General features: G+C 36.7%; 2 protein-coding genes across 4 annotated transcripts; one reads left to right on the forward strand and one right to left on the reverse strand.

Annotated features, from left to right (window-relative positions):
• Window positions 1-10,344: 10,344 nt before the first annotated feature.
• Window positions 10,345-16,114, reverse strand: wdr54 (WD repeat domain 54). 2 transcript variants are annotated; one of them, XM_058774540.1, is made up of 10 exons: window positions 15,862-16,114; window positions 15,282-15,569; window positions 15,104-15,166; window positions 14,958-15,024; window positions 14,760-14,816; window positions 14,517-14,644; window positions 14,269-14,369; window positions 13,350-13,512; window positions 13,052-13,126; window positions 10,345-12,556 (listed from the first exon to the last, which is right to left on the reverse strand). In XM_058774540.1, exons 2-10 carry the CDS (start codon window positions 15,513-15,515, stop codon window positions 12,464-12,466), a joined length of 981 nt encoding a protein of 326 aa, XP_058630523.1. In that variant the 5' UTR covers window positions 15,516-15,569; window positions 15,862-16,114; the 3' UTR covers window positions 10,345-12,463. The 2 variants fall into 2 exon arrangements, with proteins under 2 accessions (XP_058630523.1, XP_058630522.1); XM_058774539.1 differs by having other exon boundaries at window positions 10,363-12,595; window positions 15,862-16,113.
• A 3,864-nt stretch (window positions 16,115-19,978) lies between these two features.
• Window positions 19,979-24,855, forward strand: si:dkey-245n4.2 (uncharacterized). Of its 2 annotated transcripts, XM_058776674.1 has the most exons (6): window positions 19,979-20,215; window positions 20,788-21,182; window positions 21,521-21,614; window positions 21,872-22,000; window positions 22,334-22,424; window positions 22,639-24,855. In XM_058776674.1, exons 1-6 carry the CDS (start codon window positions 20,158-20,160, stop codon window positions 22,844-22,846), a joined length of 975 nt encoding a protein of 324 aa, XP_058632657.1. In that variant the 5' UTR covers window positions 19,979-20,157; the 3' UTR covers window positions 22,847-24,855. The 2 variants fall into 2 exon arrangements, with proteins under 2 accessions (XP_058632657.1, XP_058632656.1); XM_058776673.1 differs by lacking the exon at window positions 21,521-21,614 and having other exon boundaries at window positions 20,788-21,291; window positions 22,639-24,853.
• Window positions 24,856-26,368: the final 1,513 nt, after the last annotated feature.

A 26,368-nucleotide genomic window follows, 5' to 3' on the forward strand; every position in this document is an offset into this window, starting at 1 on the left:
AGCCGTAAATACATGGAAGCTTTTGTAGGTAAGGATATGAGAGCTAACAAATAATTAGGAATAATTACATTTTGTTTCATGACATAAATAAAAAATATGTTATTATATTTTATTGTTAAATGTTATATTTTATTGTTTTATATTTTTAAAATGTATTATACTGTATTACTTATTACAAATATGAAAAGTAATACAAATAATATACCTACCACAAATATACAAGTAACTTACGGTACCTGTTACATACTTTTCATTATTATCGCTCTCTTGCTCTCTCTCTCTCTCTCTCTCTCTCTCTCAGTTCATTTCAATTCAATTCAATTCAATTCAAGTGAGCTTTATAGACATGACTTGTGCAGTATTGCCAAAGCATTTACCATTACATGAACAAAGAAAAAATAATCATGATATATTACATTTACAAAACAAGAATCTATAAATCAATAAGAAAATAAGTACATGAAGACGTTTTTTTTTTTTTTATTAATAATAATAATAATTCGTTACATTTATATAGCGCTTTTCTGGGTACTCAAAGCGCTTTACATGGAAGGAGGGAATCTCCTCATCCACCACCTTGTTTTTAAAACAAGAAATAAGAAAATGGTTAAGACATTGTTAAAAAATATGTAATAATAAAATATTAATAATAATATAATAATAATTCTCTCTCTTTCTCTTTATACTGTTGTGTTGTAAAATCTATTTCTGATTTATTGTAATTGATGTCATTTCTATTCTGACTTGAACTGAAATGTTCTAATTTTATTTCTATTTTTCTTATATTAATTTAATTCTATGTGCAGAGAGGCAATAAAGCATTTCACTGTCTCATATTATCTATGGTTGTGTGTGTGTGTGTGTGTGTGTGTGTGTGTGACAAATACAATTTGAATCTGAAATTTGAACAATTTAATAACAAGACAAAATCAACAATAAAAAATTATTTAATTGATTTAATTTAAAAGGTTTATGCCCAAATTGTATAGGTGGGCATAAACCTTTCTTCAATAAAAGCAAAATGAAATTGAAATGAAAATAAATCTATTTGTTCATGACTAAAATGAACATTCTTTTTGTAAAATGGTCCTAATAGTTTTTGAAAACTGTGTCACTAAAGCCCATCACTGTTGGATAGCAGGTGTTACTTAGAGTTGAACTGAACTACTGAGAATTGAGGTTTTGTAGGCAGCCCATCCTTGCACCTGCGCTCTGCCAGCCCACCCCCTCACGCTCTGCCCTGCGTTTCTCTAAAATCAGCATGAGACGGTCTGATCTGTGCTGGGCTGCGCAGCCCAACTGTACCCGCCACATGCCCATCCTCAGTGTGGCTCACCACTGAGCACTATGAATAGAAACTTAGCGAACGAGAGATAAGCAGTAGGCTTTGGCACATGCCACACTCCTAGCAGCGTCACACCTCCTAGCAGCACTTTGGGGTCGCCATGGAAACAGGGACGAATACAGCTAACGCTGCCCTGACATCTTCCTATCATACCCGCTCTAGATGATTAACATTGCACGTTTATTTCCTAACCTCCACGACAGGTGAGAGTTTTCCTCTGAAATTTGAGGGTCAGTGGAGTTTGGGTCAGCAGATTATTAATAGTTCAGGTGAAAAACCTTCTGCTTCAATCCCCTTGGAGTTTTGTCAAATTGTTTCTCTCAGATTGTGAATGCATGCTCTCGAGTTTTTAACACTTGGTAAGATGTAAGCAATATCACACATTCCAGACTGTTGCTTTGAATGAACCCTATTCACGTTTCCAGGTTTGGAATGCGGAAGTAAACTATAGAACATCTGTAGAAGCAGCCTACATGGGAGGAGACCATAGCAAATTGTATATTTGCATTCCCATTTGCTCCATCAACAAAAGAAACAATCCAATATCCAAGACGTCAAATGTCACTTCATCAGCAGCTGAATTAAAAATGCCTGGCTAATATAACAAATAGTGTTATGATATAACAAATGTCCATTGTTATTAGATCTAATATTTATATAAATTGGCTAGATTAATGATGTTTTACTGCGGAAATGCTTCATCATAGTTTACCTAAAGGAGCAGTCCATTCAGGCCAGCATCATGATTTATAGCAGGCTATTTCTTTTAAATAGTTTAGTAAATAAGAAGGTAATAATACTGAGTAGGCTAACTTACAGTTTAGACAGTATTGCTAGTTTTGTTGTGTATTTTCGCTCTGCCAGTTCTACCAGAAAGACTCGGAGGGCAGGGAACGTTTACATGGTATTTATTCCATAAAGAATTTACAGATGGTAGCCAGCTACAATGATTCAAGTCTAGTTGTATGGAAAAGTATGATTGGCCATAACTATATTTGGCTCATGTGCTCAAGTGTGTGTAGAACTTTTGATTAATAAAAATCTTGATTTGTAAAAATCCAAGTGTTTACAGAGCTTTATTTAGATTTTCAGTGCTTTGCATTTTAAAATAAACTTCTAAATGTCTGTTCAGTAGTTCCTATAAAAGTTCACACTTCTGATTAAATGACACAAATGATTTGCAAATAATGTACAAAAACACATCTTTGCAATAAAATGCACAGCACATTTACTATCAAATTAAATGTAATATCTAATTAATTTAATTTACAGTGGAATGTTTATGATGCATGATGGGATAAACTTATCCTTAATTTATAATGTGGGTTAAGAGTGCGTTAAGGGCACTGAGCTTTGGTGTTTTTAAGACCTGGGACAATCTTGTGCACTTACTTGGATAGGCCCAGCATTTCATTCCTAAACAAATCAATATTGTTTGAACAAATTGGTTGAATGAATGATTCAATGAATCACCCACTGGCATAACAATATACCCTGCAGAAAAAGTCAATGAAGAATCCCCAACAAAAGGTGAGTGATAAAAACATTGAAAAGAACTAAGGCCTTGTCCACACTAATACGTCGTTTTCTCTCATCTTTTTGGACTTCCGTCGACACTGAGACTGCATTTTTGTCGAGGAAAACTGAGCTTTTTGAAAACTCTCTCCAAAGTGGATAAATGTAGGATAAATGGAGGCTTTTGAAAATGATGATGCATGTTAACTCATTTGACACATATTGTACTAATAGATATCTGTTTATACAACCAGCTTGAACAAAAATTCATCTTTGATCACAGGAATAAATTACATTTTAAAATATATTCAGTAGAATATAAATATAATAGAAAGCAGTTATTTTAAATAGTAAAAATATTTCACAATATTACTGTTTTTGCTGTATTTTGGATAAAATAAATGCAGGCTTGGTCAGCAGAAGAGAATTCTTAAAAAAAAAAAAAAACATTCAAAAATGTTCAGTAACTTTTGACTGGTAGTGTAGATATGTATCATTGCATCTAGTTGTTTTGGATAATAAAAAAAACGTCAGGTCTGACAATATTGTGTCTTTTCGAATTTAAATCTAGATTTATTCGCATTGGCCCATGGAAACCTCTATGAACACACTCGACTTGACCAAAAAATCGCGGTAGACGAATTTACGTTTTATTAAGAAGTGTTTGCGTATTCTGCACTAATGGCGCGCGCACACAGGATAGATGCCTGCCTCCGGTGCGAGTTCCGATCAAGGACTTTACCGATTCAACTGCTCTCCTCTCCTCCTCCTGCCTGGCTCTTTACGCCGCATCACTCACTGCAGCGCAAGCCTGTTCTTGATAAAGCTGCTGTGAAAATGTGGGAAAAAAGGGGTGAAGAAATTGGGGTGAAGCGTTATTTATATAGGCGGAGCAAAACACTTCATGGCTCTGTCTATAGCGCATTGTGATTGGGTGGTTTACGCTGTCAATAGAGGAGACAAACCAATGTTGCCACAGGCTGCTCGTGATGGTCCTTGGCAAAAAAAAAAAAAAAAAAAAATTCTGTCGGCCCCTTCAGTGCGTCGGCCCATCGGGAAAATGCCCGGTATGCCAGATTACCAGTCCAGCCCTGAGCATATCTCAGAGAGTATATGATGTATGACAGCAGTCTACCATTAAAGCTCACCTCCTACACTTCTTATTGTCAAAGGCAAAATGATGGCGTTTACACTTCATTTGACCATTTTCATTAAGTGTCCATCCTAAAGCCTAAATGAACAGACTGCTGTATTTGTCTTTCTGCTCCATTTAGATTTCTGCTTTTGTTCACCTCTGATCATGCTGTCCAGGCTTCAGTGCCCATCTGGAGACCACATGGTCCATCAACCCAGTCTCCTAAACCCGGTCAAGAGGAGAATTCTCTGTATATGAGTTCTATTTCCAGGGCATGCCGATGTCATGGCCTCTAGGATCTTGTGACTGTGGTGTCTGGAATAGTGAACACTGACTGTTAATATGCCAAAGTTAAAATCTGACTTCATCAGTGCTGACATAATTTATATTTGCTTGTGTTTTGTGTATTAAATTTAATGGGAAGTCTAGATAATTGTGGGTTTCAGGGGGGCTGAGAGGATTGGGGTCAGCTTTGTGTTTTAATGTGCATGTAATTATGACTAGGTTACATTTCTGCTCTGCTCAGCAAATTTAGATCCTCTCAGAGGGCAAAGGCCAGTGTGTGTTATGAGTGTAGTGGGTTTCCTTGAGTGACAGCACAGCTGGAGCATACAAACACACACACATACACAAGTACACACACATAGAGAAGGAAATAATCCACAGTACTCCCCTGTTTGCTCATGGTAATTATATATTACATAATTGATATGCCTCTGTTGTGGCCTGCAGCCAGTTCACTGGAGCTGTCATAGTTTTTTAATTTTCAATATGCTAAAACATTGGCTAATTCTACATCCTTTGAGGCAAAATTTGTACAACATTGTTATATATTTAGCCAGTGAGTGAAGGTTTGCACAAGCACACTGATAAGAAAAAATAACAAACATCTTTGCACGCACTATTGAGACAAGAAAATATTGCTTACACTGCTATGTCAAAGTCCTGTTCCTGATTCAACAACTAGCGCTGCATTTAGGGCAAATTCAGAAATGTCAACAAAACCTAATGCCTCCAACACTGAAGTTTGTTATGGATGAATACATGTAACTGCTCTAGATCTAAATCTTAAGTGTATGTTTGAGTGCACCATGAAGTCACCGGTTCCCCATGTGATACAGTTCAAAACATATTGACTTTAAAACTTGACATATGAAACCAGGTCTGAACACTCTGTGAAAAACTTACCAGGAACTCCCTGGTAAGACCTTGCTGCTGTGCAAACATTATTAGTTGACATTATCATGAAGTGGTTATATAACTAAATATCTAACTAAAACATTAAGTTCAAAGGGAGTGCTGCATTCAAGCCTGAGAACATACTTTGCATTTGTTGATTGAACTGAAATTTTGAAATAATAAAGAATTAAATGATTGTTAATTTGGTTCTTTTCAGTGGTTCCATTTCCTCATCGGTTCTATTCAAAGCCATATCACCCTGCAGCCCAAGACTGGTTGCCCATGGAAGCTAAGCAGGGCTGAGCCTGGTCAGTACCTGGATGGGAGACCTCCTGGGAAAACTAGGTTGCTGTTGGAAGAGGTGTTAGTGAGGCCAGCAGGGGGTGCTCACCCTGCAGTCTGTGTGGGTCCTAATGCCCCAGTATAGTGATGGGGACACTATACTGTAAAAAAGCACTGTCTTTCGGATGAGACGTTAAACTGAGGTCCTGACTCTCTGTGGTCATTAAAAATCCCATGACACTCATTGTAAAGAGTAGGGGTGTAACCCCAGTGTCCTGACCAAATTCCCTCCACTGGCCCTTGTCAATCATGGCTTCCCAATAATCCCCATCCACTTGATTGGCTCTATGACTCTTTCTCCGCTCCACCTGTAGCTGGTGTGTGGTGAGCGCACTGGTGCCGTTGCCCTGTGGCTGCGGTCGCATCATCCAAAGTGGATGCTGCGCACTGGTGGTGGTTGAGAAGAGACCCCCACACATGATTGTAAAGTGCTTTGGGTGTATTGCAATACTCAATAAAGCGCTATATAAATGCCTCATTCATTCATTAATGTTTCTTTTTGTAAGGAACATTTGGGGTAAAAGCAATTCCTTTGCCAAATGATCTTGATGAAGTATTTGCAATTATAGTTTTTCCAAAAAGTGTTTACGGAGACTTTTTAATTATAAATGCAGTGTCACATGCAATCCAATAATTTACATGATCTATAACAGCATCCAACAAACAATATGGTAACATATTTCATTAAGACATATTTATAAAATACTGCTGACAAAATGTATAATGTGTGTCTATAGATACAAGCTGTCATATGAATGACCAGTCAGTATGGTTACAGTCTGATTCACTAAAGAACGGACTCATTCGAGTGATTTGTTCAATTCGTTTCAGTAAAACAAACTAAAAAGTACCTGTTCATAAGAGTTACAGTAATAATTCAGGAATGGCCATATGGAATTTTATGCTACTGAAAATGAGGCTGTGAGATATAGACTAACAGTCTCTACAACTACTTAAGCTATACAGGTATACTGTAGATCATGTTCAAATCTCACAATCAACTTTCACGTTTTGTTTTATCAAGTTTTTGTCGAGAGAAAGTCTTGTGGAAATATGTTTCATCAGCTGAACAGTCGGTGTGTTGTTAAACAACAATACAGTCCATTGGACACACTTTATTTCTAAATCCCCCAGCATCGTTTTCATTCCTGTCAAAATTAATAATGCCACTACTCTGACTATAAGGTCCATTTGGTATGGTATTTCATTGGCAATGCCGGAAGAGCCTAAGAGAAGAATATTGACCCATCGTGGTTTGAAAATACAACAACTTATGTATTGTATTTGATTTTATGTTTTGGTGTGACTGATTTGTTTGAATTCTTACAATCTAATTAGTAGGTTTTTGTACAATCTTCTAACTGACAGTTAAGGTTTTTTAATTTTTTTTATTTTGTGTTTCCAAACAAATCCATTGTGTGAAAATAGTCACCTTTCTCATGAGATTGGGTTGGAAAATTCCAAGTAGCATACCGGAGATCCAATTGAGCAATCCAATTGATTGTAAAATACACCACACCTGTATTTTTAAAAATGCAACTGGTTCTGAAAAAGAACCAATTCTCAGCTGCCAATCTTTACTGTGAAAATTCTTTGAACTGATATATCACATCATACATGTCTATACATAGCCTGTAGACCATATTTTGACTCTCTCTCTCACACACATGCACTTACACGTGCTACTTAAGTATTATCTCACTTTTCAGGGCCAGTGTGGTTAGGTCATGATCAAGTCCTGCTACACACCCCCACCACTCCATAGTCAGAAGTGCTCTGCCCCTGCTAACGCGTTGATCTCTGATGCCTGTCTGCTAGTGCCAAGCCTTTGGGCTGTCCACTCACTCCTCTGTGCCAAGCTCACACCCTTGTGCCCTATCTTGCTGTGTCATTTGATTACACCTGACTCAGGATGCTCGTTTTTTGATAATTGAGGTGCAAATTCAGGCCGATGACAAACACACTTGATTTTTATACCAATTACCTTTTTAATGAAGCTTTGCAATAAATCAGAGGGCACTGCCTCATGCTTGTCTATAGCTGAGCTACTTCAGAAGAAATATTAGACAGTGTCGCTAAGGTTTTAAAAAGCAGAGGGTACTTCTCATGCAAGTGGCAAGTAACTTAGTATGTATTTTAGGTGATTCTATAATCTAACTACTACCAGAAAACAAATAGATCTATCTTCTGCCCTTTTGAAGTCTGTTCTGACCGTCTAGGTCGACTCCAATGGCCTCTCAATACCTGGCAACGCTACCATTTCACTACAACTTGTGTGTTTATTTAACAGTGTAACACTGGATGTTTCTCAAGTCAGCCAATTAATATTAGCAAAAGGGAAAAGAAGGGACTGGTGAGGTGTGGAAATGTGGAATATTCTCATGAATAGTATCTCACTATGTCTATTTAATTATAATGAAAGGCAAAATTAAGGGTTGTTTTATTATGTTTGGTCAATTCTCTATATTTTTCTTTCCAGTGATCTCCACTGAGCTTGTAACCCTCCTCTTAAGTCTGTGGTGACTTAAAAAATTACTAAATAGCAGATGCAACTTGGTTAGATTTTTTTTTTTTTTAAAGTGTGACTTAAATGCCCAAAAGTGTTCAAATACATTTTGGGGTCACACTGTACAGTATGACTGGACGGCTGATTTTAGTGCAAGAATAATTCATCATCACAGTTGCCACACTTTCAGAAAAAAAAAAGGTACAAAGGTACAAAACCCTAAAGTATAACTTTGTGCCTTATTTACCCCTAAATGGTACATATTAGTATCTTTTGAAAAGGTTCCCCACTGACAGAGAGAGTCAGTTAATAAATTCATGAGGAGATTATAGTGAAACTGACTTGAGAGTTCATGTCACAATATTAGTTTCTTTTGCTATATGTCTTGTTTGTAACAACATTAGAATAAAACACAGAGAAAAATGTAAAGGTTTTGAGAAAGGAAATAACTGATAAAGATGCTTGTTTTGTTGTTTGGAGCTGGAGCAGCTGTTGGAGCGGGTGGAGTGTGCACACGTCTCACTCTGGAGATGACCAGATGAATCATCAGCTTGGTATCAACCTCTTTCTCACTCCGCTTTCTATCCCTCCATGTCTATAGTCTCTCTCGTCCAGCATTTGTCTGTGTGTCTGATCCCACTTCCCCCTCCTGCTGATTCCAGTCTATTTATATGAACTGTTTTCAGGAGACACTTTTCCCTAATTTCCTCCTTGCGTCTGTTTTTTCCTCAGCTCCAGACTGGGGAGGAATTACTTTGTCAATCCCTGTGTGGTGAAGCTTTCCCAGCAGGCTCAACGCTAAGGCCGATAGATTTTGGAAAGTCTTGAGAGGGGGAGCGAGTGCTACGTGTTCCATCCAGACATCTCCAAATTAATCATTCACGTTAATGGTATGCGTCGGGCAGCTTTTGTTTGCTGAACATCAAAGCCGGGTCGCTGGGTTTGACTATTGCTAAAAATACGATGACAAACAGGCAGGATAGAAAGTGAATAAACTGTCACATTTTATATGGACAGATTATTGTGCACAATTCAATGCCAGTTCAATCTCTTCTTCATGAATAAAACGACATGTGCATCTGCAGAGTATTATAATTGTGGTCACTTGCGTCTGTGCCGTCCTCGAAACCCTCTCCCCATCACATTTACATGAATAAACATGTAAAATCTTGCATCAAAACATATTCCATTCAGCCTAATGAGCATGTTATGGTCTCTATTGGCTTTTATAATACCAAGTACGGAAGCCAGAACAAAGCAATCAACTAATGCGTGATTATTTAAATCCCATAGCTAGGCTAATTAAAGATAAAACAATGTGCCCGCGTGTAACTGTCAAGTCAAAATAAGTATGACAGTGCCTTATTTATGCACGTTTGTTCAACTAATGTGCACTTCTCTGACCCTGTGGACCATGAGAAAATATAAAACACATCTTAAGTTACAATGAAACTGAAATAGCGATAGATTTTTTTATTTTGTATTGTGACGTATCTGAGTGAAAGAAGAAAAATGTAGGGTAGGACCTGCATATCGTACCAGAAATAAGTCTATTGTTTTCATGGGTCAAATCAAGATCAAGCTATGATTTTTTTGTTTGTTTGTTTTCTTTCAAGAAAATGCATGAATGGATCAGGGTTATTAACTAAAACTAAAACAATTAAAAAACTTTGTTATTTGAAATAAAGATTTACTTAAACATAGAATATTAAAAAAACCTTGATTTACAAATAACTACAAACAAAACTGAAAAGCTTTAACTCAAATTAAACTAAAAATGGAGAACGGAAAAAAATAATTCAAAATATTATTAAAAACTATAATATTACCTTGATGAATGAAAGAATTATTCACAAAAAGATCAATGCATATAGGAAATAGAGGCAATTTTCATTTTATGCTGACTTTCACATTCTTAACACACATTTTAACATGTATATGCATGTATCCAAAGAGAATTCTGTGATTTTTGTCATTTGCAACACAATATAATATCCATTGATTCACACACTGATGTGTTAAATTTAAAGATTATTGTTGATAAAATAGCATTTCTGCATGATTTGACAACATTACCTCTTGACTGGAAATGATGCACAGCAACACCTCTTACTGATTTTTCTGGGTCTGAGTGAAGGGTACAATAAAAAAAAGAATTTGAATTTGAAAATGCTGGAAAAAGTTTAAGACAGTTTTAATGTAACCTTCTTACAACGAAAAGAGAGAAACTGATATTTTATAATAAAAATAAATTCCTTGGAAATAAAAGTGGCCATAATAGAAGAAACATCACATAATATGCATAAATTTACTTCCGCTTACTGTAAGTGTAATGAGTAAGTCATTTGTGTCCTCTGGAATTGCATTGTGCCACGGCGACTGGACTGACGGTACCCCATCCCTGGAGCCCACAGATTTGATGTGATGTGTCTGCAGAGCACTATTGAATTTTACATGGCCTGTAGACCAGCCATAGTTTTTATTACCACAGATACCACTAAACACAATGACCTTAAACACATCTCGCTCTGCTCCAGTGCTGCATGGCAGCGTTACATAATTCCATTAAACCAACAGCCAGTGGAGGTCTCATCGACACTCTCTGGACTCCCTCCCTTTCTGTCCACCATCAAATTTGACGGTCAGCAATCTATTCTCTACCCATTAGGTCTGTCCCTCTGTGTCATTGATATTCACCCTCTCTTCATAACAGATATAGGGCACACACAGTGTCATTCATAGGACAAAGTTAAAAGCCTTACATAAGAGACCATGGGGTTCTATCAACAACAAGCTGGAACGTGAAGTCATGTGTGGATAATACTATGAGGGAACAACAGAATTATGGACATAAATATTATGGGGAAAATACAGTCAAATGAGCATTGCAGATATTTTAGTGGGTAACTGATAAAACAGCTTGATGTGATAATCTGCATTCCTCTGGTGTTCTGCTTTGACCTATAAAAACAGGAACCTGCATAGATGAAAGATGTAATGACAACAAAACTTTACAGTGTGAAAACAGGGCATAAATCAAGGACAAGGACTCATCAGGGCCTCATGGCAGGTGCATGAAGGACACATCTGACAATCAAAGTCTTCTTTAATAGCTTAACAGAGAGGCACAAAGGGACAAAAGTTAATGGTGATGAATATATTACTACAGTTATGGACAAAAATGCCGCTTATTTACAAATTTACTCTTAAAAGAAGTACTCCAAATGATTTGCTAATATTACTTAATAACCCTGAGAATCATTAAAACCCACTGCACACTGACCATACATCCTCTTTTTCCTAATAGTGTCCTGGTAGGAATTTCTAAATTGCCTAAAATGTCTGGGTTTTGACTTTGTTTTCATCCATGCTGAAGCTAATGTAGCTTGCCTCCAAGATCTACAAAGAATTGTCAAGCCTGGTCATTTTAGGCAATTTAGACATCCTCAGTTTATGTTTGATATTTGTTACATTTTGAATAGAAATGAGTGCTGGATATGTTCTAATATGTTCTGTGATATGCTTCATAGATGTTTTTATATAAATCAATGCAATTGAATGCATGTGTGCTTAAATTGAAAAAGCTAATTCTGACCTCAAAAGACAGAAATGTTAAAAAAGATATAAGATCTATTGCCATCTACTGGTACACATTTCTAATTGCAATAAAAGTCAAAGTAAATGAGTTTTTATTTTATTTTTTTGTTTGTTTTTTTGTTTTTTTAGCTTTTTTAATAGTTTGCCGAATTGTCACTGACAATTGTTTACAAAGAAACAGAAAATATCAAAAACTATGACAACACAAAATATAAAATATGTGATTTAACATCAAGCTAGATACAATGCTTTTGTTTCTAGACAAATATAAAGAACATTATAATTCAACTTGGAAAAAATAGCCTCTGCTGTATTTAAAAATTCATAATATTTATAATGAATAAATATTTTACAAACTATTTTGATATGTTTTGTTTTCTGAACCACAAATATGATTACATGCCATCTGATTCAATTGCACATCCAAAATTGTTCAATGAGGTAAAAGATATTGTTCAGGAAATACATTTACTAAACAAATCATGTGAGAAGCAAAACACTCAAAGAACAACCCCTTCTAACATTTTAATGGTTTGTTTTGAAATCTACATATTCTGTGTAACCAATGTTATGTATTTTACCTTAATATCAGACCACAAAAGAGTATTTTGCCAATCATGTAGACATACCATACTAAATACAGTCACCTGGTTCAAGTGTGGCTTTTTAGTGCCCAAGATGTTAGAAGAAGATTTTAGGGTAACATTCACTCCAGCCTGACCCTGCCAATCATGACTGTACAGCATTACATTCACCAATATACTGTCGAGACATGACCTTCCTTCTGCAGGTGATCCTCATATGACCAATGGGAATGTCTTAGAAGTGCATGCTGTATTCCTGACTAGGCTTGTGTGTAGCGGATGATCTCACTCAAGTCATAGCCGGTCACTGCAAAGGCGTAGCCGTCCCCGTCACAGAACTTGGCTCCACAGATCTGTGTATCAGTCACACACTCATTGTACATGTGCTCAATCTAGAAAGAGCACAGAAAAATGCAGGACATCAGCTGAACACACAAAATGTTTATTTAATGAAACTATTAATGCAGTTTTAGTGCATGTACTACACCAGTCAAAAGTTTGGGGTTGGTAAGATTTTTAATGTTTTTGAAAGTCTTCTATGCTCACCAACAGTAATATTGTAAACTATTATTACAATTTATTTATTTGAATACATTTTTAATAAATAGTCATTTATTTGTGTTATGGCAAAGCTGAATTTTTCACTATTACTCCAGTCTTCAGAGTCACATGATCTTGCTGAATCATTCTAATATGCTGATTTGCTGCTCAAGAAACATTTATTATTATCACTTTTGATCAATTTAATGCATCTTGCTGAGTAATATAATTAAATTCTTTCAAAAAATCTGACTGACCACAAACTTTTGAACGGTAGTGTACTGTTTTTGTCTGTGAGTGTTTTTTACCTCTACACTATTAGTCTCTGGAGTCAAGCTCAGATGCCACACTCTAACCCAGGAGTCTTCTGCTGCAGAGATCAGCTTTTTCATTGAACAAAGGAAAACAATATCAGTATAAGAGAGTTTACCATTATAAATAAACAAACCATAAAAAAATAACATTTATAATAAAATACATCTGAATACAACAACTTCTTAATTAAGACTATTTCTGTTAATTACGGTACTACTTAAAATGTACATATGTACAGTTGCATACATTAACTGTGCGACATACAGACTGTATACATAATGCTTCTCTCACCAGTCCAGTGAACGGGGCGATGTCCAGTGAGTAGATCCAGCGTGCATGGGCATTGACCTCTGCATGCAGTATACCCGTGACTCCCTCATACAGACGGATCTGTCCCGTCCCATAGCCTGCGATGACTGTACCCTTCCAGAGTTTTACTGAAGAACAACTTGTGCTGAGAGACACGTACACATATTATATTAATGATGTACTGGCATGTACTGGTACGTGGGCCTCTTTCATGAAACACAAGCAGATGTGTACAGGCACATTTTTAGTTTTTGTGTAAATCGTTTGTAAAGTCACTCTGACGTGAATTTTCAGATTAATGAAAAGGTTTAGGAAAACTTATGGCACTGCATTTTGATAAAACTTACCATAATAATATATATATAATCACCAAATTAAATAACTAAATCAATAAATTAGTTATCCAAGGAAGGTGTCAAATAAATTTCACTGCTAAACAAAACCTGAAGAGGGAGTCTAATTTATCCTACAGGTTTCTTTACACATAAAATCGTGTTGTAATTTATAGGCAGGGATTTTACTAATAATCAATAAGTGTGTAGATCGTTGGTCTCAAACTCAATTCCTGGAGGGAAACAGATCTGCACAGTTTAGCTCCAACCCTAATCAAACACACATGATCCAGCTAATCAAGGTCTTCAGGATTATTAGAAACTTCCAAGCAGGTGTGCTTTGGAGCTGGTTGGAGCTAAACTCTGCAGAGCTGTGACCCTCCAGGAATTGAGTTTGAGACCACTGGTGTAGATGAACCTCAATTCTGAGGTTTACAAACTGTTCGTGAATTTTTTTCAGGAAAGTCCACCTTGTGTGCAAATTTTTCAGAATATACTAATATATTTGCGAATGTTTCATGAATGCAACCCATTGTCTCTTGTATAGTGATTGTTAATTCCCAACATACTCAAAACCAGGGATCTTGTTGAGCAGTTGAAAATCTTCTCCTGATTTCCACACACAGAGGAGGCCACAGTCATCAGCACTAACTAAATCTGCAATGCACTCCTAAAAAAGAAATTAATTCAACAATAAAACACTTAAACCACCAGTAACTTAAACCAACTGAAGAAAAAACAAAAACAAAGTATAAATAGCATTTGCCCTATGGTTTACAAAAATAACACTTATATGAAAGTTACTGTAAGTTAATACCAGACTGCCTGAGCACTCAGAGGCAATGTCTGTGATTGCTTCTTTATGTTCCTCCAAAACCTCAGACAGGGTGATGTTACTGCCTTTACTGGGAACGTCAAAGACCAGCACTGAGCCAGATGAGACCCCTGAAGGAAGTTTGAGGAATTTAAAAGGGCACTTTTAGTGCACATACTAAGCTAATATGTAAATAGATTAGAACAGTACCCTATATAGCCACTGCTGACAGATGAAGCCACTCACCTACACAAATATATTTTTCCCGCACTGCCGCAATTCCTCGAGCAAACACTGCCTTCGCTGGAAAATTACAACAGACAATGTTAGACAGGTACACAGTAGTCACAACCTATTTCCCACAGTTAAAGGGTGTGAAAATGAAGAAAGAAAAAGAATTAACACATTCACTGTGTTTACAGAGACACAGAAGTGTGCACTGACCAGTAGGGGTCTCTGGCGTGTCCAGTGCATGCCAATAGACCATAATTGATCCATCTGATTCATACATCTGATGAATAAACACAGTTCAAGTCATGTTTACTGGGCAAATAAACTATTTTAGTAGCCTGGCATAACACTTGACCCACCTGGATCCCTTTCTGTGAGGTGAGAACAAGAAGATCTCTTGAGGGCAGGACACACCAGGCTGCCTGTCAGACAAAAAATGTATAAGTGACAGCATTTAGACATTGTATGCAAAACTGCAATAAACCAGTATAATCGTAAGTCTTTATTAGGACTCAAATGGTACTGTAGTATTCTTACCTGCATGATAAGTGAGGAGCTGGTGGCCACGTTGCCCTCTTTAGACTGCAGCTGTCGGTGGGAATAGTTCAGCCCGTCCCAGGAGGCGCTGACCATGTTCACCACGTTGGCGTGGACCACCGTGAAATAGGTGAGACATCGCGGCGCGATGCGCAGGACGCTCAGGTTGTTGTAGAGCGCCGACGCGCTGCTCTTTATCTGAATGCTTTTCTCTTTGTGGTACATTTTCGCCATTTTTTTTTTTGGAAGAGCGCCGCTTGTTTACTTTATAAACTAGAGATGTCGTTTCTGAAAGACAAGGCAGGACACGGAAATCAGTTGTGAAGAGTTTCCTGAGACAGTGAATTCGAGGCTGTTCAAACTAACAGTTGCGTTGCACTGCATTAAATCGGATTGTAGCAGCATGTCCAGATGGATGGTCTCTCGACAGCAAGATGTGAAATATGCTAATATAAATAGGCTACTGCTTCTTTTACAATAACAGCACTGACAATTTAATTAACCTCAAAAATTATTATATGCCGTGTAATTGGGAGTGATACATACATATAATGTTTCATAAATCTAAGCAGCTACCAACCATGAATGAAAGCAGCTGATGGGTTCTCCTGTTAATCCTCTTCGTTTCAGAGCAAATACTGAACTAAATGGCTCCAAATATGAAAATGACATACGCCGTTTCTGCTATTAGACAAAAGAACGGCAGATATGAGGTATTAAGGATGTACTAATTGTATTAAAGCAAGCTTTCACCATCTCGCGTCTCTTGCAGCCATAGTGACGGGGCAGACGTGTGTAGAACGTCACCGTTATCTGCGGTGCACGGAGTGACGCAAAGTTCTGAGCAGCTGAAACGTTTTAAAAACTTTCGCATCTGCAGCGGGCTGTATTCCATGTATTTATTTGTTTGTAATGAATTTTCTTCTTTGTTTGTTTCTTTTTTCTTTATGTATGTTCTGTAAGGCTATATCACAGTTCGTGACACACACACAGTGCCTTGCGAAAGTACTCATACTCCTTAATTGTTTCACATTTTGTTATGTTGCTGCTTTAAATTCCTTTTTTTTCCCCCACACACCATAATGACAAAGCAAAAAAAAAACAAGTGGCAAGACTCATTCCTCTCCTCAGCAAAAACACATGGAAACAATTAGATGGCCTAATTGTTGTAAAAAAAAAAAAAACACATAAAGGACCCTCAGACTGTGAGAAATAATATTCTCTGGTCTGGTGAACCTAATTTCCCAGCATCATGTTTGAAGGAAACTGTGCTCTGCTCGTTACCTACAGAGTGCCATCCCAAAAGTAGTGTGCTGGTAACAGCCTCATGCTGTGGGCTGTTGTTCAGTGGCAGGTACTGAGGGACTCATCAGAGTAGAAGAAAAGCTCAGTGCACCCAAATATAGAGATAACCTTAATGAAAACATAGTCCAGAGCATTCAGAACCTCAGACTGGGCAGAAGGTGAAGCTTGAGAGGTGAACAGGTGAAGTGAGGAATGGCAGATAATTGCCAAATGCTGATGTGCAAAGCTTGTCGCATCATACCCAAAAAGGCTGTAAAGGTGCTTCAACCAAGTACTCAGTAAGTCTGAGTTAAGGGTATGAATACTTATGCAATGTACTTATTTTAGTTTTTTAGTTTTAATAAATTTACAAAGTTGTGACAATTCTGTTTTTGCTTTGTCATTATATGGAGTGTAGATCGATGTGTTAAAAAAAAGTAAAAAAACAAAAAAAATTAAAGCAGTTTAACGTAAGGCACTGTGTATATATATTATTTTTCAATACAATTCAAAGAATTAGTTGACATGACAAATTTAAAAGGTAGACAAGAGTTTGCTGCAGGATGCATGGAATGAAGACTGGACTGACATGGGGTCGCTATGCCACTGTGCAATTTTCAAAGTCATCCGATTTGATATCAAGGAGACCTGCCAGGCAAGAATACAAAAAAAACTGTGACATTTGAGAAAAATTGGTGAAAAGACCCATTAATATACAATCCTGATCCAGTTCAGAGGTTGTTGCCCCTTCAAACAATTCATGCAAAGTAACCCTGTCAAATATTAAAGTCTGGGCAGCCTGTGATGCCAGTACAAGCTGTGCCTGAAATATGTAGGTCTTCACAGGCTAGGGCACAGCCTGAAAAAAATCAGGACAGACACACTGTGCTCCAAATGACAGCTTGTCTCCAGAGACACACAATAACGTGCAACACTTTCTTCACATGGAATGCCCTTGGCACAAAGCTTCTTCAGAGAAAATTGACCACGGTTGGAACTGTGTTTAGGAATAAGCCAAAGCCCCTATCTTTAGACAAGACACCTTGCTGGCCCATGGCACTGTTTTTCAATATGCTGGATGTTTACATGTACAATTCCTTTGTGCTGTGGAAGGAAATAAATCTTTCTTGGATTCAAGCAAAGAGCTACCAAGGAGGTTTTTCTGGATGAGCTAGAGAGCACTGTTTACCCCTCATTCTGATGTGAAAGGGCACAGTTATGGCCTTCCGATGGCGATGAAACAGGTCATCATCATCTTCTCCTCAACAACTAGGGATTAAATCTACAGCCATTTAGTGGTTAAACCATGTCATTACATTTGACTTGTTTTTTCCCCTCCACCAGATGGCACCAGATCTGCTTTCTATGCATTTGAATATGTGAAGACAGACCTATATTCTAAGTTCATATTCTAAGTTCAAAAGATATATGGTTATTATTTCTGGTCATGGTTTACCTTAATATACAATACCAGAAGAGTTAACACCTGAGTGTTTGCCATAGATGATTCCTGCTCCTCCCTACTGAAGGCTGATGAACTGAGCATATGTAAAACATTTAGATAATTGCCACCAAATGGGTTCAGTTGATGTAGTGGTTGTTTTTGAAATACACTGGTTCCCTTGCAAACATGGTTTAATTTAGATACTAATTTCAATTTGGTTGAGATAATGTGATAATATGATATGGGGATGATTTAGGATAAGTGCATAGAATTTTCTGTCGAAATCCTTGTGAAATGGCAAAACTGGGTCTATGGTAATCACAAAGACCTGATGCCAAGTAGGACTTAATGCAGATGCAGGCTTTCAAATAGCCTAAACAAAATCACATATTATTTATTTATTAGTTAATCATGAAATAAAGACAAGATTCTAGCATCCTCATTTTACTTTTTGCAGCACAATGGCAAACAAGAAGCTGCCTGTAACCCTCCTACATCATACAGATATCAAAATCTCTTTTGATATCTAGCTGTGAAAGATCTAATTGTTAGCATTCTGTGGGAGGTACAAAGTTTCCTTCTTCTGAAAGACCTGAGCAAGTCCTCTCACTGAAAAGCAAAATACAAACATAAACTCTGAAATGTCCTTGAATAAAAATTTAAAAAAAATATTAAAAAAAGCATAAAAGCAGTAAAACAATCATGCAACAAAAAACAATTAATGAAAAAAGCGAAAAGGAAAGGTTAACATCTAACAATATACAGTATTGTCAACCTCACACGATAACCACGTAAACTGTTTACCACAATGTGTATGTGTGCATTTGTAGACAGCAATGGAAAATGAATGACTTTGTGCACAAGAGGCCTGTCAGAGAATTCAAAGATGTATATAGGCTTGTGAAAGTATTAGTGAGCATGGGCCCCATGAAGAGATGGGCATCAGAGAGGGAGGCAGAGGGCAGGATGGAGTACAGGCCATCTTTTGTTGACCACGTAAAGAACAAAGGCCTTATAAATGGTATAAACTGTTCATTCAGATTCTGTAAAAAACATTAATAAACAAAAACAAATCATTTGCTGGATGTGTACAGCATACTGTAAATAGCATTACTGATTAGTAGTAGTAGTAGTAGTAGGTCTACCTGTTGCACAATTCTTACAATATAATTTAAAGTTCAGTTCTACTCAAATTGTTCTCACTTTGATGTGATATTTTCATATATCATATCTTTTGACTGAAACTGTATGGCAGTTGTCTGAGATCTGTGCAGAAGTGACTTTTCAGTTATCAGTGCCAGTGTAAAAATGCTCTACTAATAAATGTATTCAGTAACACAATAATAGTGGTACAAAGACAAATCATCTTCAGGTTGAGCATAGGCCTACTTTTATTTTACTTTCAAAAATGGCATTTTACAGTGACTATCCATACTGTTTAAGCACAGTTGGTAGTCTGGAAAAGTAGCGTTTTGTAGCTTTATTTTACACGTTCGGCACCATAGAAACACAATTAGGTGGAAACATGCTGTAAGTCTTTTCGTTCACGCTCCCATTCTCTTTAAATACGGCCTGACTCAGTCAACACCAGCTTAGAAACAACATAGCAACGAGAACAGAAGCTCTGTCATCTGAGCTTGAATGGAATGCCATTCAAATACCACACAAAATGATCTTCCTCTTTGTACATCTGTAGATTACAGTTCACATTTCTTTCCCATTAATGTTTATGCTGAAAATAAACGTCTTTTACATTAATATATGTGTTGTGCACAATAGTTGCTTGTTGTTTTGTTTTCCTTAGCTAACTTAAAATTTAATGCCTTTCCCCCAACATAGCAGAACACTTAATTGCCTTTCATAGTCTCTTGTTAATTAGTATTCTGCACTCACTCTTTGAACACTTTTGCGCTTCATGCGCCATAAATTTACAGTCTTCTCTCAAGTGAAAATCTGTTGTGCTACAGTGTCCACTATCGGGTGGATCAACATTGTCGTTCTTCACTCTCTGATTTGCTTTAGAAGAATAGCATGCGTGCTGGGAAATAATACTTTATTCGCTATCTTTATCAGAACAGATCATAACTGTAATCTGTAAGTCAAACATTTTAGATTTAGCGTTGTTATTGCGCCACAATACTCGCAGTGATGGATGTCTTTTGGAGAGGATACTGCACTTTTGTTCTGACAACACTTGTTTTTCAAGGTAAAGAATATGTAATATCAGTAGCTAATATATTACATAACAACAAATATCTTTATTTTAATGTTTAAACTCGTAGAACAAATTCAGCTTGTCGATAAACAGTGCTGTCATAAATTAGCTTACTATTTGTCAGTCGCTGACTTCGCTGTATTACAGGAACTTCCTGTCTTAATTCTTAATTTAAGATTTGGAAAAGTTCTATTTCGTAATTGAAGTTGTGATGGTTACTAAACAGATAGCATACGATTATGTGTTATGATGTTTCTACAATACAGGTCACAGTTTAAGACTAAGTAGTATAGCACCACGAATGTATTTCTTTGTGTTTACTAATTCGTGAATATTTAATAATGTTATTGCTACAGTAAAGGATGGTGTTCTAACTTGTCAAGACTGTTGTCTTTTATGCTTCTATCTGTGAAGTTGTTTGTATAGTGCCAGCAGCAGATGTGCTGTATGGGAGGATTCTGATGTACAGTATAATTAAAGATGTTTTTATTTAGGGGGGGTAGCCAACCTAATGTATATTACCTGGTATTATAAACTATGGTAATCTCTCCCTTTCCTTGCAGAAGTTACAGGATTCCTGATCAGGAATGAAGAGCTGAGAAAGTGTGTACAGGTAAATGAAGGTAAGGTCAGCAGCAGGTTAAGCCTGCAAGAGTGCAGAGCAGATTCGGCTCTGCAAGAGTGGCACTGGAACCCTGAGACACGCTCCATCATCAACCAACAGACAGGAGGGTGTTTAACTGCACATCAGATCCAGGAGCATGAGAGCGTTTGGCTGCAAGCTTGCAGCTCTGAGGAGGAGGATCGTGAAGGCCAGGCCTGGAGCTGCTCTAAAAAGGGTCTCCTGACATTACACGGCAAGGGTCTGCACCTGAGCGTACGTCATGATTCCTCCAAGGTCTTCCTTTCCAAAGATCGTGGGAAAGGCAGCAAGTGGAGGACACTGGCTAATCAAACGGTATGCGAGGAGACAGACAGCACACATCACAGCCAGAATGTGTTACAAGATTCTCAGCAGACACTTTCGACCGGACCCCGAATCCTCACACAAATTCGCTATTGGCATTGTAAGAGAAGTAGATTACAAGTTCTTCATAAATGATGGGTCTGTGTTTTATGTTGTATTCTGCCATCTCATCATTCTGATTAATGATGTCTCTACTTCTTCAGTTAAAACTCAGACTGCTGAGTGTCTGCTATCATTTCTGTTATACCAGACCATATCATCTTCTGTCATGTGTGTGTGTCTTTTTTCTTTTTTTTACTTGCTCATCTGGTCATATTCATTTGTACCAGGGTTCCCACAGTATTGTAAATTTGGAAATATCAAAAGTCATGGAAGCATACATTTTTTTCGTTGGAAGCCTCAGGAAGCCTCAAGCCGACACAAGTAAGTTATAATTAATTATTAATTTTATGAATTATAAGAATGATTTATTATTTTGGTACCTGACATTCAAAATGCAAATCCTTCCCAGCAATCTTTGTAAAATCTTAAGATACTTATGCAGGACTTGAAAATTCATTGGTCAAAAATGTGGGAACCCTGTGTACTATGTCTATTCTGCTTCTAATCATTTCTATGATATAATGCATGATTGTGTCTTTATAATTATTATTATTATTATTTTTTTTTTTTTACATAAGCTGGGAATAATGACCAGATTTCCAAATTAAAGTCCACTGAAGCAACACAGACGTCAGAGGCATCGGCTGAACCTCAAAGTAGTGTAGAGCTGGATGGACCTTCTGTTAATGTGTTTACAACAGAATATGGTGAGTGTGGAAAGAGCTCATCTGTTTCTGAAAAAATACAATTTGTTTTATCTGTTAAATCAGTCAGGAAATATGGTTTAAACAAACAAACTGATCCTGGAATAGTTCATCTGACTTATGTCCACATGAGGGCAACAGAGGAGAGGAAATCTAAACATGGTGCCATATCTTTGGTGATTAGCCAAAGAAATCATTTGATAAATTCATAAATTAAAGTCAATAAAGTCATAAATTGAATAATGAATAATGACAGAAAATATGTTTTTAAAAAATTGTAATTGATACACAAAACAAGAATGTTATTTTGTGATATTCTGCTGTGTTTAATAACAGGAACGGGCTGGAAAATGACAATGTTGCTTCTAAGCAGCTTGGCCTTGTTACTTGGGCTTGTGATCCTCACTCTTAACATCTACCAGAACAGGTAAGATAATTCTATTTTTTGGTAAATAAACCTTCAAGGTCTTCTCAATGCAAGACTTTAATTTTATGAATGTAAATACAGACAGAATTGATTTTAGTTTGAAATGAAACTGATCTATGAACTTGCTCATTGAGATTTCATAACAAGGAATGACTCAACAACATGGTTTTCCCCCTTTATGAGTCACTGATCAATTTTTTGTCTTCATGCACAGGAGGAAAAAGACTGTGGTGGTGCTGAAATCCTACACTCCAACAGGAGAGGCCAGTCTGCCAGGGTCCCCGGTGCCTAGTGAGAGAGCTCCTCTAACCCAGCACCCTATGAAAATTGCTCAGTCTCCCTCCATCCAGCGAGGCGAGATCCTTGTTGAATGGAAAGATGGAACAGTCACCCCTCTGTTTGAAACATATCTAACTGACTAAGCGGTGTATTATAGAAGAAGTGTTAAACTGACAGGCATGCATTGCTGACTAATTAATTGTGATTCAGCAATAATTTTTCAAAATAGTGACCGTTGTCCAGGGAGTCACTGCCAAATCCATGATTATTGCCAATTTCCATGTATTTATTTATTTGATATGTAGCTGTGGGATAAGTGGGGTAAAGTTTTTACAGGAAAATAAAGATACAGTCACACAGTCATTATCACAACTTTAGCACCAGCATATTGATCAGGACTCAGAAGTATTTGTCGTCTTGCTTAAAATGATTTCAAATCAGATCAATATTTCATGTGCATTTATTCAGTTATTTTGCTAATGACCGTCTGACTGTACATTATCCCTAACATATCTAACATCTTAAAAAAATCACAGACATCTGTTAGGTTTACAGAATGCCATCCCTCTGTTGAATTTTGAAAAACTGAGGTTGGGTCCTGATCAAAGACGATATTCTGTACCTTGCCAAAAAGACATAAGGTAACGTCAGGTCAAATACAGATCAAACTTAACAAAAGATATACTGTATAATTAACAAGGAATGCTTATGTAAGCTGCATTCCGTGCATGTAAAATAGAGAAACAGGAATGTTATTTAATGGAAAACAATAATACATTCAAAATATGCCTCTAAAATTGATTTAGTATTGAAGAAAGCCTGAAAGCTTTTTAAACAACTGTTGTGTTTAACAGTAGATTATTCTTGAATTGCATAAACCTACATCTGCAATTGTTTTTTATATCCTGCAGACAGTTGTCTTGTTAGTATGATTAGGAAATAGTGTAAAATATATGAAAACCATTTCTATAAAAAATAACATTATTAATATCACATGTAATATAGTAAACTTTAATGTTTCCAAAAAAGTACCGTTGACATACACACTTTGTTGCAACTTGCAAAGAGGTGGAGGGGCACCTCCTTAACTGTTTTGCCAGATTTATAATCATCAAGCTAACTTTACCTGTTTCTTTTGACATACTGCTATAATGCTCTTCAGCAGAGGAAAAGATGAAAAACGTGTCTGTGCAAGTATGTTAGGGTGTAAAGCAGACATAGTTTGTGTGGGAGAGAGGAGTATATGTGAGGTTGACATGCAAGTGTGGAAATCAAAGCCAGAAACACAATATGCTATTGCAGTTTCTCACTTCACACACACACGTAAGTTCATAATGACAAATCTTATGAATCATATACCATAAATAAATGCCTTTTGAAGGATCTGAGACCATTTTAGCACAATAACAGATACCTGACAGGGATACGAGGTGTGATACAGATAAAAGTATCATTTTCCCATACAATACTCCAGAAGAATCTCACATTTACATTCCACGGTTATGCAGTAGTTCTCTGGTACTGTGGTTTCAGTAGCAAGATTTTACTATTCAGATAAGCAAACTGGCAATATTTACAATCACAGAACAAATTTTTGTCAAATTTTGTCAAGTCAAAACTGATGCAACAATGAGATAACCAACAAGAAGAGGAAGACATGCTTGTACAAGAGATAGGGTGTGACGGCTTTTTGAAAGTAGGCATATTGAGCAGGTGTGTACTGAACAGCCAAATGTGTTACATCGATTTTTTTTTTTTTTTTTTTTGTGTTTGCTTTTGTTTTATTATCATTATCATAATTTGGTACAACAAATATATCGGTATCTTTGGATGCCCTTGAGGTCATTGTGGCATAATGGCTTAAGCAAATACATTCCAGAGATAAGATAACTTATAATTGACAGCATTTCGTACCATTGAATGTATATCTTACATCTGCATTGCTCTGTTATCATTGATTTAGATGTATTTAGTGTTCTATGCAAATAAGCCAATAGTGTTTAGTCCCTGTCACAATTGTCCCTAATATAAGAGTATCCATAAACAATAAAAAAAGTACAATCAAACATGTAGCACAAGCTCTATCTGCTCTCACACATGTAGCATAGGTATCATTTACAGTACATAAGACAGGACCATAGAAATTGCTTGTAATTGTATACAAGTAGAAGCTCTCCCATAGGATATCTAGCTAGATAACAGAGGATGTTCCCACCCGAATGAGCGTGATTGAGTTCCTATCTTTTACTGTTGCCTTCTTTCCATTGGCTGTGTATTTGTATCTCTGATCACAACCTTTTCTGTTCTCCCACAAGCATACAGTTATGGAAATTAGTCATAATGGTCATTGTGCAGCAACTGCACGTATCTTGCTTCATAAAAATGCATCAGGAAGCTGAAAAAATGAAGGGTGATCAGATAAATAAGATGATACCTGACAAAACATCTGCTAAATGAGACTAAAGTCCCTGAATGGAACTCAAATAAGCAAAACACTCCTTACATCTAAATGATGCTCTGTTAGTTTGTACAGATTGCAGAAGTACAAACATGTCCCTGAAGGAAAATTGTGATTTGTGGTTTCCTGATTTTTTTTTTTTTTTTTTAACAGGAACTCTGAAATAAGAATAGGTGATTGTTTGGAAGAGCACAAAAGGTCACAAATAAAAAGAGCCATTGTACAATTTACTGTCACAATAGATTCCACCAAGTTGAGGCCACAAAATCTGAAGAGTCAATGTAAGGCTATATGCTAGTTCAACAACGCAGACAACATTATATCTTGCAGGTCACTTAAACCTTGAAAAGGTGTTTATTTGTTACAGTTAAACCATATCTTGATGAAAATAGATCCAAACATTTCAAGCATTTATTTGTTTCCTCATTTCACTATTAACCTTAGAACATGGTTTGTTGAAATAACTACAATGTTATCAGAGGTTAAAAACCCATTAAGGGCATGTTGACAAGTTATTTAGACTTGAGTAATGTCCTGGAGAAAAAAAAAATAGAGATTTAATTCTGCTGTTTTTTTTGTAAGCTCCTCAGGGGTTGTGCACACGCTAATGCCTGTACATGAATAAAACTTAAATCCTTAAGATATTCTGCATAGAATGTAGTACAATTCACATCATTTTGATGTTGCTACAGCATGCTATATTACCATTTTCAAGCAAGGTGTTCATGTTTTAATCAGCTACTGAAAAATTCCAGAGCAACCCTGCTAAAAATAAAAGACAGGAGATTTAAAATCAGGTACAGGTTTTTACGATCTGAGCGCAATTCCTTTGAAAAACATCTGAAAAATTGTCATCAGTATGGATTCCTCTCAGCTTGTTTTTCCACATGTGGGCAACATATTTGTTGGCAGCTCTTAAAGGTATCTGGGTGCTGTGATGCCTTAGCTCCCAGCAAAAGATCCAGTGACCCTTTAAAAAGCATGTCTTCAGGCACGTTTGGTGCATCAAAACAGGAAACAACATAGTAAACTTGGGAATGTGCTTTACAAGTACTTATGGACCTCAAAGAGTGCAACTATATCATGACCTGCACATTTTGCCCATATGGATCGTGTTTGTTTGACAATATTGAGTATACACTTTAAAACAACACAATTTAGCTAACATAAAATAAATAATAAAATCAGTTATAAATCTACAAACTGC

The sequence above is a fragment of the Onychostoma macrolepis genome, chromosome 05 (assembly GCF_012432095.1).
Source record: "Onychostoma macrolepis isolate SWU-2019 chromosome 05, ASM1243209v1, whole genome shotgun sequence".
Classification (NCBI taxonomy): Eukaryota; Metazoa; Chordata; class Actinopteri; order Cypriniformes; family Cyprinidae; genus Onychostoma; species Onychostoma macrolepis.